Genomic DNA, 21,256 nt, shown 5'->3' on the forward strand with positions numbered 1-21,256 from the left:
CACTCTACTAGAACTTGAACGAACCAGTGATAAGTCTTGCAAATTGAACATTATATTCGTTTCCTAAGCTATTCTGTAACCCCCAAGCTAGAACTATACAGCGACCTGAACAACGAGAGAGAAGACGCAAAATATGCGAGAAGTACTTTACTCCAAGGTTCACTTTAACACAGAAAATATAGGGTTTTTATAATGTTTTTAAATGTCCTTGGGTTGCTAGAAGATTCTGGGATGCTACAAAACATAGTAGCAGCATAGCAACCAGTCAATCAGAACCTCTACATGTGACGTTTCACTTCCTTGATATTTTTGGCTAAAAATTCAAATGAACGCTGATTGGAGGAAACGATTCTTAGCGTTTCCTTCTCCTTGCTTGTCTTTTGTGAGAAATTTGCCGGATCACCCCAACAATCAGATATTCCCAAAAATCAAATCTTACTAGAAAATCTACTTGTTGAACTTATTAAACAGTCCCGAAAGCTTATTTGAAATGCATTTATCATCCTTCAAATTCAAAACGTTGGACTAATGTCTAATCTGATCAGAGAGAATGAAGCAATGGTGTGCGTTAACTAATTCACTTATCTTTAAAATTTCATCTGCCTAGTACGTTAAAGGTTGACAGAATATCAGATATCTTACACAAAATTGTTTCATTAATGACACAGGTAAGATATTCATCTACAGCAGTTTACTCTGTATTGTTATTTAACTATGAGAAATGCCATGATGATTGGTGTTTTCAAAGTATGGGTTGGGTATGGTAGTACCGTAAAGTGTGGTTGCTTTATAAATCCTGTTTTATTTTTAATACCATCATCATCTATTAAAATAAACTTAATCAACTCTAAATCTCAATTCATTTTTATTTCATCATTAAATTGTCTCTAAGACTCTAATTTACTTTTATCACTATTATTATTGGCTTTATTCAAAATCATGTTTTTGGCACAATATAGAATTCTCAACACAAAGCATTCCAATAAGTTTCCTTATTTCTTGATCAACCCTTGAGATAAATATTGATTGGTCGCTAGTTAGATGTTAGCAGTTGAGGAATCGACATCTCATTAGTGTATGTTCTTTCCGATGCATATTGCCAGCAACCACGATGTCTCTGATTGAGCTGTTTTGTAACTTGTACAGCGAAATGTCGTGAAAGTTTTTAAAAACGCACCTGAATACGTTGTGCTAACAATTGGCATAACGATGTGTTAAAACAAACAAGAAAATATAAAACTTGTTGAAATATCCAGATGGCAGGAACAGGTAGCTTATGTATTCAAGCAGGCCGCCATTTTGTGGGTGCATAATAAATCTTCATCTGTTGGATTCAGCTTCTTCCCTGTATCGAGGCATATCAGTTTTCATTTATTTATAATAAAGTTAATTTTAGGTAAATAGACAATGTCTTCTTATTGCTGTGTTAACAGTATAAATGTACATTTACGGACTAACCTTTGTTAGACAATCACTGAAATGCAGGAAATATTGGATATCTATTCTTTCTCAGTATAGGACTCTGAAGCACTATATATCCAAAATCCTAATGGAGATCGAATTTAGGACTTTTTTTCTTATGAAGAGTGTTTATTCTCTAAGATCACAGAGGCAAAAGTTAATAGTTTACATGTTGTGGATAACTGTCCTACACCCAACATAGTCGAACTCTAATGGTCACAGCTTCATAATGGAACTCCTAAAAAAATTTCTATCAGTTGTCTACTAGTGAGCACACGCTTATTAGTACAACAGGTTAAGTGCTCAATGTGAAACCAAAGGTTCTGTGTTCGATCCTCGTTAGGATCATGGATGAGTACTTTTGAAGAGTTCCATGTTGTGACAAAATAGCCAACCAGTATGTCCTACATTTTGATGGTCATCTAACAAAGGTCAGTCTGTGAATATATATATATAGGTATTACGAGATGTAAGTGTATACACTCTTCCCTTAAACTGTGAGATTAAAATCGCTTCATATCTTTCCTTCTACCAACTAATTCTTTTTTCCTGTACTATATCCTTATATGCAATCTTTCTTTTATATATTACCACCACTGAATTAACTACTCCTATGAATTCGGTGTTTATCTTGTTGTGCTAATGAGGTATGGCAACTTGGACCTATGCACATATGTGCCTGGTTCTACGTTGCAGCTGACTGACTGATCTGACATAGAATCGTAAGTTTAGAATTGAAACAAACTCATCAGTGTCGGATTAGGCTGATTATAAATAGAATTAAATGTATTGATTATTTAGACTGATGAAAAATATGTTATTTTAGAAACTGTATTTTGTAGTTTATGTAGTCAAGTGAGGTAACGACAACTTGGACCGGTACATATATTTGCATGATCCTACATTGTAGCTGACTGATTTATACAGGTATTACGAGATAGTTACAGATGAAGAAATTAACACCGCTGGATGCCGGTCAGCTCAATGGTCTATTAGCTAAGCACTAGCACGCGAGATCGACAAGTTCTGAGTTTGAATTTTGCGAGACGAGATCGTGAATGCGCACTATTATAGAGTCCCACAATAGGACGAAATGGTCATCCAATGCTTCCAGGTTTTCCATGATGATCTAGCTTCAATTGATTCATGATCTCAACTATTGAATTTATTACAATCTCCACAAAACCCTTTCTGATACTAATTACTAAATTACTCGCACAAATATAAAACAAAATCAATATGAGTAAACAATCAATTTCGCATTTTCAACTATCCATTCTATGAGGAATATATATATATTTCTATTTCAAAAATACAATATAAGATAATGAATAATAATAATAATAAATATATATTTTTGTTTATGAACAGACAATGGGTCATTCATTTTTGTTTAAAATTTCAAATAGAATGAATCCGCCATTGTTTCGAATTATGCATGGTTCACAGTTTATGATAGTTTTTTTTATTTTTCTCTTTTTTTGATTTTTTTCTTTTTTTTATATTGATTTTAAATTCCATTAATTTATGGTTGTCATGTGAATAATAAACGTTTCAAATAGTTTGAATCAATAAATAATGAAATAAATAAATGAAATAAATAAACAAAATCAATAGTCAATTATTATGTAATCATCAATCTAGAAAATAATTAAAATTATGAAATGAAATATGAATATAATGATGTAATATATTCAATTATTACAGTTTATTTATTTAATTGTTTGTTTTGATTGTATATTTGTATGCATGAATAAATGATACAATTAATGAATTAATTAAATTATAATTGAGTTTATTTACTAATTTATTATATAATTGAAGAAATCAATGAAAGAAAGAAATTAAAATTAATGAAAAGTGATTTAATTAATTAATTAATTAATTAATTAGTTAGTTAGTTAGTTAGTTACGTAATCAATGAAATCTCTATTATTCTACATACAATTTGTTATGATATAACTAAACAAATAGACTATTAATAAACAAAGATTAAACACATGGAATATATATGTGCAGATAAGGTTTATAATTGCTTTGTTTTTTTTGTATTTATGATGATAATTCTATGTATACAATAAACATACATGAATAACTTCAATATCAGGCACTAATTTAATTTATATATATAAGTAGAAGGAGTTAATTAATCATTTAATGTATTGAAATGGTCACACAGTTTTGTATTACAATATTAGAATAAAATCAATAAATCAATAAATAAATAAACGATTCAATCAGGAATAATGAAGTTCTTTCTTGTTATCATTACTATGGTCTGTTTAACATAGTGACATGTATGCATATACTGACTATGCCAGAATTACTTTTGATGAGATTTATATTGACATGATTATACATGTTTATATTTGTTTAAAAGTATATGATAGTTTTGATTTTTTTTCGTTTTTTAGATGATAATAATCACATAAGAAGACATTTTTCACTAGCTTCTGAAATTATTTTCCCTGGAACTTCAGTTACTTTATTAGCCATATTTCTCATATTTTCTGGTAACATACCTAGAAATGATGATAGTAAGGATATATATATATATATATGAGAACATCATCAATGAATTGATAAAAATAATTTATCTACCGTTATATTGTGATGTGGGTTACTTATATCCACACAAGTAGTATATAACGGTGGTTAGGCATATAATGTATTTAAGTAGAAGGTCGATGAGGAAAGAACGAGAATGAAACGTAATTGATATGAAAACCTATGAACAATCAAATCTGAGACAATGGATTGATGATTGCAACAGGAACAGTTAATTTTGATATGATGGATTGATATGTTGCAAAATTAACAATTCACTACATGGTTCTCGGATTTTATTGAGATGCTCTGCAATTTACTGTCAATTACATCCAATTGTCCCCACTCGTGTTCTTGTTCACTACAATATGACTACAAAATGGGATTCAAAAACTAGATAATGATTAAGCTCTTGAACCGATTGATGTTAGACCACCATTCAAAACCCAGGGGTGCTGGATGGCCGTTTCGTCCTATTATGGGACTCCTCAGTAGTGCACATCCACGATCTTGCTCGCGGGATTCGAACCCAGCTAATTCGTGTTGGGTAGAGATAGGTATCTACCTCAGTACAATGGAATATGGTCGTGCAATTTTGAGGATTGGTACAGGTTAGACACTAATACCGTTGAATGCTGGCCCAATGGTCTAGTAGGTTGAGCGTTTGCGCGCGAGATTGAAGGCCCTGGGTTCTAATCCAGCTAGCGGGATCGTGGATGTGTACTGCTGAGGAGTCCCGCAATAAGACGAAACGGCCGTCCAGTACTTCCAGATTTTCAATGGGGATCTAACATCAATCGGTTCATGATGTCAATTAAAAACATAATAATCTCCACAACTCTATGCTGATAACTAGACGATGGTTTCTGAATCAATCTGAGAGATTAACTTATTGTATGTTGTAGATTAAAGTGATAAGTGTCACATTCAAACTGATGTAAATAGAGTTGGTTAGATAGTATCACAGTATACTCGATAGTCAAAGATCATAGCCATTTAACTAACTTTGGGAATTCAGTACGATACATAATAGGATAAAGTGACAGTCTAGGGGTGAAAAAGGTTCTTGAATAGCCTTGGTTATATACTGATATCGGAAGGGGAAACGATGGATAAATGTCCAGTCATTTCATTCGAGCTTTTGAAGCCTCAGGATTTTTCATTGATAGTTCTATACTGGAACCATCAACTTGAACATGATACCACTCACTCAGTTATAGTAGAATCCTTATTCAGTACTAATGATCAGTAACTGTCTCATTTTCGATTCAATTAACTCAATACTTCACATTCACTTTTGAGAATCTGAGTGCCTTATGAGACTTTCAACAAAACAGTTTTACAGAGATAATTATACGGACAATAGACTCTCATGATATGGTCGTTTATTTCTTGACCTTCTACTGATATTTATTCTTATAACTCCAGTGTTTGATATACTAGATACTAGCCTTCATATAAACATTAATGTCTACCCGAGATAAGTGTTTATAGTCTTGCCACTGGATTCACGTAGAAGCATCAAGTTTGCGAACACTAAGGCTTATTATATAACGACTGATTAATGATTCTTTAAAGTTAAGCTACTCTATGGCAGTGAGGAAATATCCCGCCTTAATATTTATGGCTAGTTTCTGGCAGTCAGTTTTTACAGGATTACAATAGCTTCATTCCAGCCGAAATAATTGACTCCCTCTATTACTTATTTATTCTACTCACCACAAAATATCATGTGTTTCCCTAAAATTGCTGAAAATTCTTTTTCTGATTGCGAATACGTATTAAATTTCAATGAGAACTAGAGAGTAGCATGGTGTAAATTATTCGAAAACTAAAGTTGAAATATTAAAAGACTGATTTTAATCTAAATCGTCGTCTACTGTAGGAAGTCCCGTAAGTTCTAGAATGATGGGAATAGTTATTTTTGGGCAATCGCATTTCGACTAATACGTTTTTATAGTTAAGATAATGAGTCAATTGAAGCTAGGTCACCATAAAAAACGTAGGAGCACACGACGGCGCACGAGACCGATAAGTCCTGGGTTCGATTCTCGCGAGGCTGGATCGTGGATGCGCACTGCTGAGGGGTCCCATACTAGGAGGAAATGGTAGTCAAGTGCTTCAAGGTTTTCCATGGTGGTCTAGCTTTAATTGACTCATGATCTCAACTATTGAAGTTACTACAATCTCCACAAAACCACTACTCATACATTTTAGTTAATAAAAAAACATCCCGCACTATTCAATATACTACTAACATATACATCAGTAGCATAATACAGATACATAAATTTACTTGTTAAAATGTTTTCATCTTCCGCTTCATTTGCCTCAGCCGCTAGTTCAGCTGGAGTTTTACGTTTACGACCGAGACGACCTTCAGGACTAGAAAAGTCGAAATCAGCTGGAACCTCTTCTTCTTTTTTCTTAATACCATACTAGAAACATAAATGAATGTATGGAGAAAATACGTCAAAATGCAGAATTGTATACAATAAATGGTTGCATAAATTGACACACGTTTAATCCCAAAAGAATTTCCCACTTTACCTTATTCATATGGCTTGCAGCAATCGTAATTTTAAAAGTAAACTAAATTATAAATAATGATGGAAGAAAGTCAAACTTATTGCTAAAACTAAAAAATTGTTGTTCTTTTAACTGGTATCTGATGTAAATTATTATCGGATTTAGAAAAAGAATTTAAATCAAATTTATTTCATTTGAACTGTAATAACCGATTATAATAGATAAAATCCAAATCAGAGAGGGGTTTTGTGGATATTATAATAATTTAGTAGTTGGATTCATGGGTCAATTGAAGCTAAACTACCACGGAAATCCTGGAAGCACTGAATGGTCGCTTCGTCCTAGTATGGAACGCCTCAGATGTGCGCATCCACGATCCTGCCCACAGCGAGGTTCGGACTCAGGACCTATCAGTCTCGTGAGCAAACGCTTATCCTCTAGACCACTGAGTCGGCTGGCATCCAACGGTGTTAATCTCTAACTTCAACTAATCCACCAAATTGAGACACATACACCATTATTTTCAATGAATCACTATCTCATAACAGACCTGGTTGAACTCCACTAGTCACTACATCTCACTAGAACTCCAGGAAATACCTCTTGAATCCAGTCACTAGTGAGTATATGTTGATTAATATCAGAAGGGGTTTTATGGATATTATAGAAATTTAGGAGTTGCAAACTAAGACGAAACGGCCGTCCAGTGCTTTCAGATTTTCCATGGTGGTGGTGTGGCTTCAATTGACTCGTGAATTTCACTAGTGAAGTACTGAAATTGTCTTCATTTATAGTTATAATTTTCAGCCTACGTAAAATGAAGTAGTGATTATTTTGATTTGACTTTAATTTCGAGTGATTTCGAAATCCATATCACGTTTTCTAAGATCTTTTTCTACACATTATCGAGTACTCTGTGTTCTTGTTCCCGGGGATGATTTTCTTCTAGTTAGGTAATTTTTGACAAAGTTGAGAAAATAAACATGAAGATTGAGGTGAATCGGAAGAGAGATTTCTTCATATTTTCAAACATTTCGATTTCTGAAGAGGATTTCGGTTTTTCTGAATAACATGTCACACAGCTCGTTTCGTGCATTTCTGCTTTTGATGGTTATAACTTAATGCTTAATCTCAGGCTCGGCTTTCTCTATACCAATAGTTTTCAAGGTCTTGTATGTGTTTCACTGATTAACACCCTTAAGAACAGAATTTTGTTTACTGATATTTATTCTATAGTAAATTCTATGACAGTGGAAATATAGTTGATAAACTTGTGTGTATTATCAAATTTATATCTCTTGGAGATAGCACGTAGGTCATCTACGCAATGTATTCAAATCTTTGGGTTGATTATTGGTCCCTTTGACTTGCTTGTGAATCTAACTATTGAGTAGTACTGATATGTAAATTCAATCGAACTCGAACACTGCATTTTTGTATATTGTCAGGGTTCTTCGTTGCTGAGCAGTTATGATATTATATATTCAAGGCGTTTCGTACACACTGAGGAGACTAGAACTGTGGCGTTGAGATTATTATTTCGCCGTTGTTTAATAGCATTTTTTTATATCTGCTAGGAATTTTTTGGAGTTGATACATTAATCATGTGGTCTAATCAGGTTCTTCAACATCTTTTTCAGTTCTTTAGACAAATCATAGATTAGAGTCGCTGACAGTTACACAAGCCGTGGCTTCCACCATAGATCTCAATAAATATATTGATGGCTCTGACTACTCACTAAAAATCCCAAATCTTTTGCGTTAACAGTTGCTAAAGCACTAAGTAATCAACATAAATGGATAGCAATTTAGCAATCAGATTCAGATGTATTTTGATATCTGCAGACCACGGAAGTACCTGTTATTCAAAACACCACTAGTAATAATATGGTTTGCGGGAAAGTTAAATTTGGAAGCTAGTAATTCATCAGTCCTAGCCGATATTTCCTTAAAACATTTACAACACAAATGATGACATTAGGCTAATATTCTTATTCGGTCTCATTATTTAAACTAAGTGTTAAGCAGAAGCCCCTATGTATGATTCTATACCATAGTCCTAAAGTTGTAAGCTAAAGCGGATAGAATGAAAGTTATGTAACAATTTAGTTCAATAACTCGTAATTTTTTGCATTATATGCTAGTTTGATACAGTGAAGAACATAAAAACAGACTTTTGAGGTAATTTGTAAAATCCTTAGCACAAATTCCAATCTTAGCCATTACGTAAAATTAGTAGATAACCATTGGATACAATCCATTGCGGATTTTTACATGTTTTATTCAATCGTTTTGTTAAACTGATAGAATGAAATCATATTTAAAGATTGTATTACAAAACATTTGGATTTTAATTTAGTAGTTGAATTCATGGGTCAATTGAAGCCACACCATCACCATGGAAAATCTGAAAGCACTGGACGGCCGTTTCGTCTTAGTTTGCAACTCCTAAATTTCTATTATATCCATAAAACCCCTTCTGATATTAATCAACATATACTCACTAGTGACTGGATTCAAGAGGTATTTCCTGGAGTTCTAGTGAGATGTAGTGACTAGTAGAGTTTAACCAGGTCTGTTATGAGATAGCAATTCATTGAAAATAATGGTGTATGTGTCGCAATTTGGCGGATTAGTTGAAGTTAGAGATTAACACCGTTGGATGCCAGCCAACTCAGTGGTCTAGAGGATAAGCGTTTGCTCGCGAAACTGATAGGTCCTGAGTCCGAACCTCGCTGTGGGCAGGATCGTGTATGCGCACATCTGAGGCGTTCCATAGTAGGACGAAGCGACCATTCAGTGCTTCCAGGATTTCCGTGGTAGTTTAGCTTCAATTGGCCCGTGAATCCAACTACTAAATTATTATAATATCCACAAAACCCCTTCTCATAATTTCAGTACTATCTACAAAATAAATTCCATAAACTACGAAAAATATTTCATAGGACAAAGTGGTTTCCTTTTCATATCTAATCAAAAATAATAGTACAAATGTATAGTATATTTTTACATATAAATGCACCAGTGGATTAAGATAACCATGGACATGAATTCAGTTTGAGAAAACGTGAACATTGTGAATCGATAAACTTTCAAAAATCCCTGAGAATATCTATAAACATACCATTTAAGTCAATCTACATACTTACATAGATACGATGTACTAACTCATACAAAAAGAGCCAATCAAATATTTGGTTAGAGGTCAACCAAATAAAAGGAATGAAATGCAAAGACAAATGATGACAACAAAACCTACGGAAGTAATCAATCATGAATAAGGTCATCAGAACTAACTGTTTTAACATACGTGGAATAGCCAACAAAACAGTTCACTTTTATATGAAATTACCGCTAATGATGAAGACTTCCCAATAAAGTCATTCAGACCAAATAATACAATATAACTAGAGGCGTCTATATGAACTACGTGTTTTCTCAATCACTTCAAACTCATAACTATTGGTCTCTGTATTCAAAACGCTTCTATTTAAAGTCTCTTTGAGGGTTACTTATGATTGTCAATCTAGCATAGTTATGGTGCAAAAAATCAACCTCTAGGTAATAAATATGATACTATACCACAAAAGATAACCTACTTTATCTCTGATACCTTGACGCATCACTTCTCGTTCTTCTTCCATTTTACGATGTTTAGCTTCTCTTTTCTCTTCTGCCTCACGTAATGCCGCTTCAACTTCTGGATCAATTTCTTTACGTCCACCTAAAACACCTTCACCTTCGTCTTTCTTATCACCTAATGCACCTTGAAAATTGATATCAAACAAGAAATAGAAAATTAGTATTATGAACAACTAGAAAAATGTTGTATAAAAATCTCTAAAGTGGTAACCAGGACGCACTGGACAGCTGTTTAGTCCTAGTATGAAACTCCAAAGAAGTGAGTATCCAGTGCCTCAAAGGAAATTGAACGTAGGAAATTCAGGTGTCGCAGTAGACATTTAAGCTTTTGATTGAGATCATGAACCGATTGATGTTAAACCACCGTCGGAAACCTGGAAACACTGGACGGCCCTGGGGTCGAATTCCGCGAGCGAGGTCGTGGATGCGCACTGCCGAGGAGTCCCACAATGGGATGAAACGGTCGTCCAGTGCTTCCAGGTTTCCAACAGTGGTCTAACATCATTCTTTTCATGATCCCAATCAAAAACTTAATAATCTCCAAAACCCCCATACTGATATTTAAGTTTTTATCATTGAGCTGGTATCCAGTGGTTTACATATTTAAATTTAACCAATTCGCGATATTGCTCAAACTTATTCCGTTGTTTTCGATTAGTATCTTAAATCAGCTCTTGATTTCAATAACATTCAATGATCTGCACAAATCATCACACCGATAATTGTCATTTAATCACTAGAGGCTAACTTCAGGCGGAAATTTCTGAAGTTATAATAATAAGTTGGACCCAGTTGAAATTTTACTATCCGCAATGTGAAGCAGCCTTAAAGAGGAATTTATGTGAATCTTTTTTTTAATTGGTTAGATTTTTGTAAACTAAGGATATTGCTTTCTGGTTAGGTTGAATTAAGTCAATTCCTACACGGAATAATTGTTGAGTTAGCAGTATTGAAGTTTGATGCAGTGTGATACATTGAGGAAGCAGTGAACTGTTATTGACTAAGGTGTTTGGGAAATATATTACATATGCCATATTACATAATCGAATTCCCTATAGAAAATATGTTCTTCGAAAATTATAGTAAGCAAATTATACCACTATTGGGGAGTTCAGAATCTTTGCAAAAATCTTTGGCATCTATTCACAATTGATTGTACCTAATCAATTAGTCGTGAACTTAAAGGACAACTTGATTGAACTGTTTGTAAACAAACAATGCAAAAATGAATTTAGGTAAGTATCAGAACGGGTTTTGTGAAGATTGTAGTAATTTTGCTACGTGACTGGCTAACGTGACAAACTCACTAGTGACTGGATTCAAGACGTATTTCCTGGAGTTCTAGTGAGATGTAGTGACTAGTGGAGTTCAAACAGGTCTGTTATGAGATAGTAATTCATTGAAAATAATGGTGTATGTGTCGCAATTTGGCGGATTAGTTGAAGTTAGAGATTAACACCATTAGATGCCAGCCGGCTCAGTGGTCTAGAGGATAAGCGTTTGCTCGCGAAACTGATAGGTCCTGGGTCCAATTCTCGAGAGGCGAGGTCATGGATGCGTACCGCTGAGGAGTCCATCAATAGGACGAAACGACCATCCAGTGCTTCCAGGTTTAAAACATGACAATTATTCAAAACAGAAATACATACCTTTTACTGAATCCAATTGATTTCCGATTAGTTGTTTTGCAATAAAACTTGCCATTTTTAAAATTATACTTTTGTTAAGGAGAAATCAGAAGATATATATGATGTTCGCTGAAGATTTGATCTTCTTTTTATTCACTTTTTTCTAATATGATTTGTGTCTATACTGTTCGTTTCAACTTTCTATTTTAATTCCACAGTTCTTGATTTCTGTGGCATTTAATTATATTTCTAAAAAAAGAAACAACAACATGATTTCCTATTCGTAATGTACATGATTTGTGAAGACTGTTAAATATTATTAGTTCACATATCGGACTTAGAAAATCAGTGAAAATAAACTACTGAACAATCTGGAACTCCTTAGTAGTGAATGTTTACAATCCTAATGGTGATCAACTCTAAGATGTTTAGGTCTCATAACCTTTGACCGATGAATTGACATCTAATGGTTTACATATTCAATTCAAATTAACTCAGAATGTTACTTGATTATCATTATGTCTTTAGTGGGTAACCGACTCATTCTCAACATAGATTTGATTGCTTAATCAGTTATATAAATCATAAATGGTTACTATGACAATCAAGTCATTGCTTAAAATTATATGAAAAAAAGAGAAGAAACATATTTTTACTGATAAGTGGAAATACGAAAAATGTGAAAAAACCCAGTAATCTAATATTTGAAGAGTTTAAAGTACGAGTTTATTTCTACAGTTGTGAAAATTTCCAGTTCTATTAAAACATCGGTTAGTAAATGGATGTAGAGAATGAGACTACTGACTACACAAATCTTTAAAATTCAGTGATTCAAAAGATTTATTCAGATATTCAATGAACTCTTGAATTGATCATTTACTCACTGAAGACAATGGAAAATGGTTCCTCAATATTGTGTATTACTTAATGTTAGGGATATAAATCAATAAATACTAACTCAGTGGTCTAAAAGTCTAAAGCTAATCTCGAAACCTAAAGATTCTGGGTCCTATCCTCAGTCAAGTTGTGAGTAAACACTTGAAAGGAGTTCAATACTAGGATAATACGACTGTCTAGTACTTTCTTAGTTTCATTCACTATCTAATCAAGATCTTTTACCGATGTAATCTAATATATCCAACAACTACCACAGCACCTTATAATCTAACGAAATAAGAAGTTCGCGCGAGAGACCGAAAGTCCAGAGTTCGATTTCCACTTGTAGGATCGTGGATGCACACTGCTCACGAGTCCCATAATAGAACGAGACGGCCGTCCAATGCTTCCAGGTTTCCAATGGTGGTCTAAAATTCATCGATTCATGATTTCATTTATTAAAGAATATATTAAGTTCCCATATAATAAGCAGATTTTTATTTTATTGAAATTATCAATACACGTACTAAAAGTCTAATGATAAGAAGTTAAATTTTGATGAATTCATGCTTAAAATCTTTAGTTATTTAATACATTTGTATATTGACAGTGTCTAGAAGTACTCATGCATTAATAAAGGTTAATGACCTTTTCAGTATTCTTATTCATAATGCATATGAAATCACTCTGACGTCACTTTTTTGTCATTACAGTCAATAATAAATAGTATGCACGAATAAAGTCATAATAATAATAATAATAATAGCAATATCCTATTCACTGTAAACAATATCCAATTGGATACATTCATTAAATTACCTTTAATATAATAATTCATTTCTGAATACTTTTTTTTGTTTATTTTTTATGATACACCCGATCGATCATATGACATGTATACATAGATAGAAGAAATTCAATTAGTTGCCTTAGCAACTATTAGGAGAAAAATAATTGTTTACTTATAGTTAATCAATAAAATGTTTAAAAATACTCATCACATTTCCAATTCAATTTTTCTATGAAGATTTGTATTATTAAAACATGGTATCGTATAAATTATAACTACTGAATAAAAATGTTTTACATTACTAAGTGTATTATCATCAATAACTTGAACGATTGAAATATTCGGATATAATTTTAGTCACAATCTGACATAAGGTCTAGAAACAATAACTATCAGAGAGTATTAACACAGCTGACGCTTGATGAAGTTAATTATCAAGATATCTCATCTGATAGGTTTTGTACTAATTGGCATGTACCAACAAGGTTTACCTACAATATTGAAGGAATTTTAATACTTATTATTTCTTTTTGGGGGGGGAGGGAGATTCTGTAGTGTGTTCTTTAGTGATGGTGGAGAAATTCGAACACTTGACTTCTATCTGAAGTTTGTGATGATGATGATGTAGTTCAGAAGAACGATGAAAGCTCCACGACCAAACCATCCAGCTGAGAGAACAAAACACCATCAAAAGTGTTATTTAGTTCATACCTATATTATGTTGAATGAACTACTGAATATTCCTACTTTTTTCTAAGTCTTAAACTGTAAAACCCATCAATTAGGTTGTGAATCTATTCAGTGAGAATATATATTCGAATTACTTCATAACATATGTCACATTAATTATTATTATTATCAGTTTTTAAATGGTTTAATCCATTTCAAAAGTTCAAGTTTGTACATCATTCAGGTAATAAAGTATACACAAACTGTTGAAATAAACACATCTAAGATTCAAAATATATTTCCATCTTAATCTTTATTCACATTATTGTGCAATGTATACTAAAAGTTTAATAAATATTCATTGAATAATTACATGGTCTTTATTCATTTTCACATGCTTCAGGTGATATTCAATAAATGAGCAATCAAGTTCACTAGTATAGTAATGAAGTATTTAAATCTATATACAATAACGTTTAATGTATCAGATAGATTGATTCAGTATTCCAGCAAACGAATAACTATATTACAAGATAATAAATAAGAACTTTCATCGAAATTTGATTGAATAGTTTCACAATATTTGAGTACTGAGTTAATGTAAGACATTAAAGAGGAAGAAAAAATGTATTTCCTTGAAAAAGCTATGAACCAGATTATCAAGTGAATCATTGGAATTACTTCAAATTCTTTCGTTGAGATTTCTACAAATACATTTTTTTCTTCTTTATATTGTTGTTTCTGTCAAATCCATTTCAGTTATTGAATGATTTCTATGTTTTTATTCAATAAATCAATTTCAGATACTTTTAGTAACTGTATATCAATGAAACTGACTATTGTTCATTTTTTTGATTGAGATCATGAACTGATTGATGTTAGACCACCATTGAAAATCTGGAAGCACTGGACGGTTGTTTCGTCCCATTGTGCATTTGTCAAAACTTACATATACTGGCTATATATGTATATATAGTTTATTAATCCTGTAAACTATGTAATGAAATAATGATAGAAAGTACTTATGATCTTGGATTATTTTAATTAGAATTTCTAGAAAGAGGGAATTATATATGACCTCATGTGGATATTGTAACAGTAATGGAGAAATAGTGGAGTATTTGTGTCTATCAATAGAAAATACAAAAAATAATTAAAGTATTATATGAGATGTTTAATGGTTAGTGTAATCAGTTCAATGTATACAATTTTTGTATGAAGATTATTGTTATCAGCCGATTATTTAGACGTAAATAAGAGGACTGTAGGTACAAACCTGAATACAAGTTGTGTACTCAACAACTTTTCTTTATTGATTAACTAATAAAGTCAATAGTCAGTGTACGTTAGTACTGTGTAACTGAGTTAAGGACTTGTGAAAACTCACAAAATAACATTCTAATAGCTCTTAAATAATAATAATAATAATAGAATAACGTTGAAAGAAAAGAAACTGGGGTATTTCGTGAGGAATTGTAGAAGTTATCACTTAAACTATACTTTAAATACATTATTATTACGAAGATAACCATTGAAAATAAAAAAATGTGCTACTGATCGATTTTGGTAATTAGAAACCATTTACACCGATTTACTGATTCTATTAAACAGATCAGAATAATTTGAATACTGGATGAATGTTGTTCTGTTTAATGGATTAGGAACTAAATAGATATTCGGAAATAACTAGGATACTTTATGATTGTACTAATCTATAATTTCTTCCAGAAAAAACCATTGAGTTCTGCATGGGTCAATTTAGTATTTGAACTAATAGTTAGAGATAGGTAGCTAGTCTAAGCAATTTATCTTTGAACCTTGAAGTAATCATTAAATGTGTGAAAAACATTAATTATAGTTTACCCGGATTCAAAGAAATAAAAAACAACAAGAAGTTGGTGATTGTTCAACATTCAGAAATATAGAAGAAAATAACCTTTCAGAGCATTATCAAGTTTTAATCATTTATCCTTCGGAGAATAACTTCACAATAACCTTCTATCTTTTAAATGTATTTATCAATAGATCAATATTTAAGAGGGATCTTTCAAAGTTTCATCTTGTTAAATGGTACTCGAAAAATACGAATATATCTATAATGATCGAGTTATCATTTAAAATAGCCTAAAAAACGTTTTTATACATTAAAAGAATTTCAGTTGCTAAAATATTAATTATATGATTCTACTTACTAAATGATCATGATTATATACTTTTACCCCAAGTGCCCTGATACGGCCGTGAGTGGGGAGAGTCAACACACTCTCTCTCTCTCCAAATACTTTCACATGGCCTCTGCCAGAGAAGTCCTACTCACTGCGTTCTCATGGCGGGGGTGTTGTTTACAAAATTGAGAGGACGAAAAGCGAATGTCCAGAGCTTTAACCGGGTTGGTGGAAACGAAGAGTCCACCTAGAGGAGTTGGAAAATCCTCATTCCAAACCAATAGTGTACATAGGCTTCAGGATCCTGAAGGAACAAATGGTGTATGAACCAATTGTTGTTCACCGGCTATCATGAGACTGTATCTCCTTACAATGTTCCACTGCCTTATGGATCAGATTTTCGAGTCGAAGGCTCCGGATGTGACCTTCTAGGAAAATCACCTGTTTTGGTTTGGTCACTCAGGTAGTACCACAGCTCTCACACAAATTAAATGAGATTTGTGTGGCGCATATGTATTTGGTGCCTTCTTGTACCAGTATTTATGTGTTCAAATAAATAATAATAATAATATACTTACCAGAATATAAAATGAATTCCTATTTCACTATAAATATTTACCTTTAAGAATATTTATTATTCTTTTAGTAACTATGATAATGTTATATGATATATCTGTTTGTTTTCTTCTTCCTTATGAGTTCTATGCATATGGTTAATGGGTATTTTTAGTTGATTCTTATAAAGAATATTCAATATTATCCATTTCATTATATTAACCCGGGCAGAGAATGATAGCCATTTTCTAATAGCCTATAAGAATGAAGTTAGTTAAAGTATGGAAAAAATATTCATAACCAATCACTATGAATTATTTTTATTTAACTAGTCAATATGAGACTGAGTTTGAGTTTAAGCTGAAGTAAATTTTTACCCTTTTTTATCAATAGTTTACTTATACAATAAGATAAGGGAATATTGGTCTGAAAGGTAGGCAATAGATAGAATTATAATTTAAGAGGAGAAAGAATATAGAAATAGTTTATAGTAATAATATTGATGACAGATTTGTCTAAACTATGTAATGCTCTTTCTTTTCTTTTTTTTACTACTGTTTACTATCCTGAACGTGTAGTGTATAGAAATTTATAGAATGGTGGTTGGAGGTAGTCAACAGTAAAATCTGGACCCGGGTTTCATGCCCTTTGACACTCGTCAAAAAGATGTATCTGTACTCTTGAGGGAACTGGTGCTCCCTGACCATATTGCAACCTGATCAATAGCATTCGATCTGCGCCACCCAGTGATCCATCAATTATGAATAGAAATTTATATAAATATGCATTATTTTGTTGCTAAATTATGGTAGTATCATTGATGAACATGGTGGATCTGATGCAGATGTGAAGACGTGGATCGGCAAAGCGAAAGCAGTATATCTACAATTGAAGAATATCTGGAAATCAAAGCAACTATCAACCAACACCAAGGTCAGGATTTTCAATACAAATGTCAAAACAGTTCTACTGTATGGGGCAGAAACCTGGAGAACTACGAAAGTCATTATCCAAAAGATACAGGTGTTTATCAACAGTTGTTTACGTAAAATACTTCGGATACGTTGGCCAAACACGATCCGCAACAACCTACTGTACGAGAGAACAAACCAGATCCCAGTGGAGGAAGAAATTAGGAAGAAGCGCTGGAAGTGGATAGGACACACATTGAGGAAAGCACCCAACTGCGTCACAAGGCAAGCCCTCACATGGAATCCTCAAGGTCAAAGGTGGAGAAGAGGAAGACCAAAGAACACATTACGCCGGGGAATGGAGATAGATATGAGGAGAATGGGCAACAATTGGATAGAAGTGGAAGGGAAGGCAGAGGACAGAGTGGGTTGGAGAATGCTGGTCGGCAGCCTATGCCCTATTGTGAGTAACAGGCGTAAGTAAGTAAAGTATTTTAATATGTGCAAATCATCTAATGTACATGTTCTTTATTAAGTAGTATGAATTATTTTATTTTACAGTAGTGCTGATGGGAGGCTTATGCTCCTCTACGATGGGTAACAAGCGTAAATAAATAAGTATAGTGTTGATTATATTTATGATCAGATAAGTGTTTAAACTTGTAAATCAATCTACCAACTAACTTAAAATTTACCACAACTAACCAAATATCATTTATGTTACATGGTTTAACACTAAATGATTATAGTATATGAAAAAATAATCAGAATTTATCCGTAGTGTTAGATCATACATTTCAAAATGATCTGAACCCATTATCAAACTGTAAGAAAATCTAATTAACGCGCTAACTAGGAAATATCATGTGACATATTTTGTATTTAAATTAATTTATAATGGTTCGGATTATCCCGTTGTTGGTACTTTGATTGAAGGTCGATCAGTCATGGTTGACATATGTGGATCCTGTGAGGACTGCTTTGATATACCTATTATAATACAAGTTGATGAAGAATAGATGGAATGTGGCTAACAGTGGAATCCAGGACTGATTACATTTTAGTCAAAATATCAATAACGGTATAATGTGAACCATTACAATCTAAATTAAAATTAATATTCGTTGTACAAGTGGCTGATTGTCTAGAATCAGTAGCTAAGTGGATAACGCGTCGATATTTGAAGGCGACGGTACTGTGTTCGAGGTATAAACTAAGCATTAGCTCTGAGATGCAAGAATATCCAACTAACGGATTTTAAATAGGCTGAAACGCGAGTCCTGGGTCCCACTGCTAGCCATATCCCATATCTAAGATAGTAAATGATAAGAAAATATATGCTGACTAGTTGTAAAAGGACCAGGATAGGATATAAAAAAATGCCGATTCACTAACTGGTCATTAACTGTCACTGATCCAGAATTTACTTTTAAATAGACAGTTTTTGGGTTCTGAGTTACAGAACCAAGAGTAGATATTTGCTGAAACATTTTAATAGATTTCCTAAACATATCTACTCCGGTTATAAAATTGTCAAGTCTAATAACTGAGTTTAGAGAGAACTGTTGAGACAAATTACCGATCTCAAGTCCGAGCCCTGTCATAGCTTAGATATTTATATTCTAACCATACGTTGTGTATACGAAATCTCAGTCAACAACGAACTCAAACAAAGAATAAAAATAGTTGTTAAGTCCTTTCTGTTTTTTAGCAATTATCTGGCTAATGTTGATTTTATTAGAAAAGTCTCCACAAACTCCTTGTCTGAATGATAGTCATATTGCCACTAGTTTCTAAATTTTAAATGAATTCTTCGAACTTCCAGTGATAACCCAAAGTCTATGAACTTTAATCATGTCAGAAATAAAACATTAACAATAATAGTACTAAATTAATATCGCTCTATTCATTGATTGAAAATGAAATATATAGGTCACTATGTTATTGAATAGAATCATTTCAACAATCAAGTTATACTGATGAATAATCTTATAGTAGGACATGAAAGCCATCCATTTATATCTTTAAATCTTAGGTAACATTAAACACAGTATACTTTCTATGTACAGAACTATATTTTTGTTGTTGTCAGCTAATAAATAAGGACAATTAAAAATCCAAAGCTGGATAGTAACTAGAAGTGAAATCCAGGACGCGCGTTTCGTCATATTTGGAACTTGTCAGCTGGATATACCTGCATCTCACAGTTGATGTTCACTCCGGGAGTGACTCAAATCCAATACCGTTCTCTTTAAACGCCATTGCGTTATCCACTTAGCTACTGAGTTCTGATAATCATCTGCTTGTACAATGGGGTGAAGTTTTCAATTCACTTGATGTTGTTTACTTATATCGAAATAGTTCGCACAGGATGCATATATGCCAATATGAGATTGATCGATTAAAGTTGTAAATAACAATAAGAAGATACAAGTAAAACAACACCAAGTGAATTTAAACTTCACCTCGTTGCACAAGCGGGTGGCTATCAGGACTCAGTAGCTAAGTGGATAACGCAATGGCGTTTGGAGCGAATAGTACTGGGTTCGAGTCACTCTCAAAGTGAACATCAACTCTGGGATGCAGGTACATCCAGTTGACGAGTCCCAAATACGATGAAACACACATCAAACTGGTTTCCACTACTAGCCATTATTCATCTTTGCTTAGAAAGCTTGTGACTTAAGGCTATATCGAGGCAATCCGCACAGGATCCACATATGCCAAAATGAGATTGATCAATTGTGCGAACCTAAATAACAATAAGAAGATACAAGTAAAACAACACCAAGTGAATTTAAATTAAAAATTTAGCTCATACTAACATCAACTCATTAATTGTACAAATATATATTCACCATTATATATGTGTAACTCCGCCCGGAGTCCCTCCGGGGGCTACTGCCGGTCCTAAACCCGGGTAAAGGAGGAGGATTGAGCATGGGGTTAGCGACTCAATCCCTTAGAAAACTAACACGCTAAAAGAACGCTAACCAGAAAAATTATTATATATGTGTAAATAATCATGCCTTATTAGTTTCATAACACTGTCATAATACAAGTACAGAAGGAAAAAAAGTAAAGAAAAAACAAACTTAAATTTACAATTCCAATGTCAGTTTTTTTCTTGAAAATCTTCTCTTTGTATCAAGTGATATACAGAACGTTACAAGAATTCAGAGAAAAAAAGAAAAAAAGGAGAGAAGAAAGAATCTGTTTAAAACGTTTAGCTTGATTAATGAAAATAATTAGAATAAGATAGAGTGAAAATTTTTTTGTGTTTTACAGTAGGTTATAAAGGTATTTCTATGAGGATAACATAAATGTTTTAGTATTCTCTGATAAACCAGCGAGACTATAATTTATGGACAAACCAATCAGATTTACGATAATAGGTCTGGGTTTTTAGCGCGAAATTCATTCACCCATTTGGCGAGATAGCATCTTGGCATTATAGCTGATGTCATCAACTGTAAATCATCA

At 32.9% G+C, this 21,256-nt stretch overlaps 1 protein-coding gene across 1 annotated transcript; it reads right to left on the minus strand.

The window, feature by feature from the left end:
• Positions 1–2,750: 2,750 nt before the first annotated feature.
• Positions 2,751–17,077, minus strand: CPLX2_2 (complexin 1). The gene is made up of 5 exons (XM_051216392.1): positions 16,886–17,077; positions 11,829–12,056; positions 10,137–10,303; positions 6,305–6,446; positions 2,751–3,983 (listed from the first exon to the last, which is right to left on the minus strand). The coding sequence occupies exons 2-5, from the start codon at positions 11,881–11,883 to the stop codon at positions 3,886–3,888; spliced, it is 462 nt and encodes a 153-aa protein (XP_051066985.1). The 5' UTR covers positions 11,884–12,056; positions 16,886–17,077; the 3' UTR covers positions 2,751–3,885.
• Positions 17,078–21,256: the final 4,179 nt, after the last annotated feature.

The sequence above is a fragment of the Schistosoma haematobium genome, chromosome 4 (genome assembly GCF_000699445.3).
Source record: "Schistosoma haematobium chromosome 4, whole genome shotgun sequence".
NCBI classification, from domain to species: domain Eukaryota; kingdom Metazoa; phylum Platyhelminthes; class Trematoda; order Strigeidida; family Schistosomatidae; genus Schistosoma; species Schistosoma haematobium.

Excerpts from the sequence above, each read along its gene's own strand:
- CPLX2_2 (XM_051216392.1), bottom strand. The coding sequence starts at position 11,883 with ATGGCAAGTTTTATTGCAAAACAACTAATCGGAAATCAATTGGATTCA. Across the intron at positions 10,304-11,828 it reads TCAATTGGATTCAGTAAAAG|GTGCATTAGGTGATAAGAAA; the intron begins GTATGTATTTCT and ends TCAATTTTCAAG. Across the intron at positions 6,447-10,136 it reads GTCAAGGTATCAGAGATAAA|TATGGTATTAAGAAAAAAGA; the intron begins GTAGGTTATCTT and ends TTATGTTTCTAG.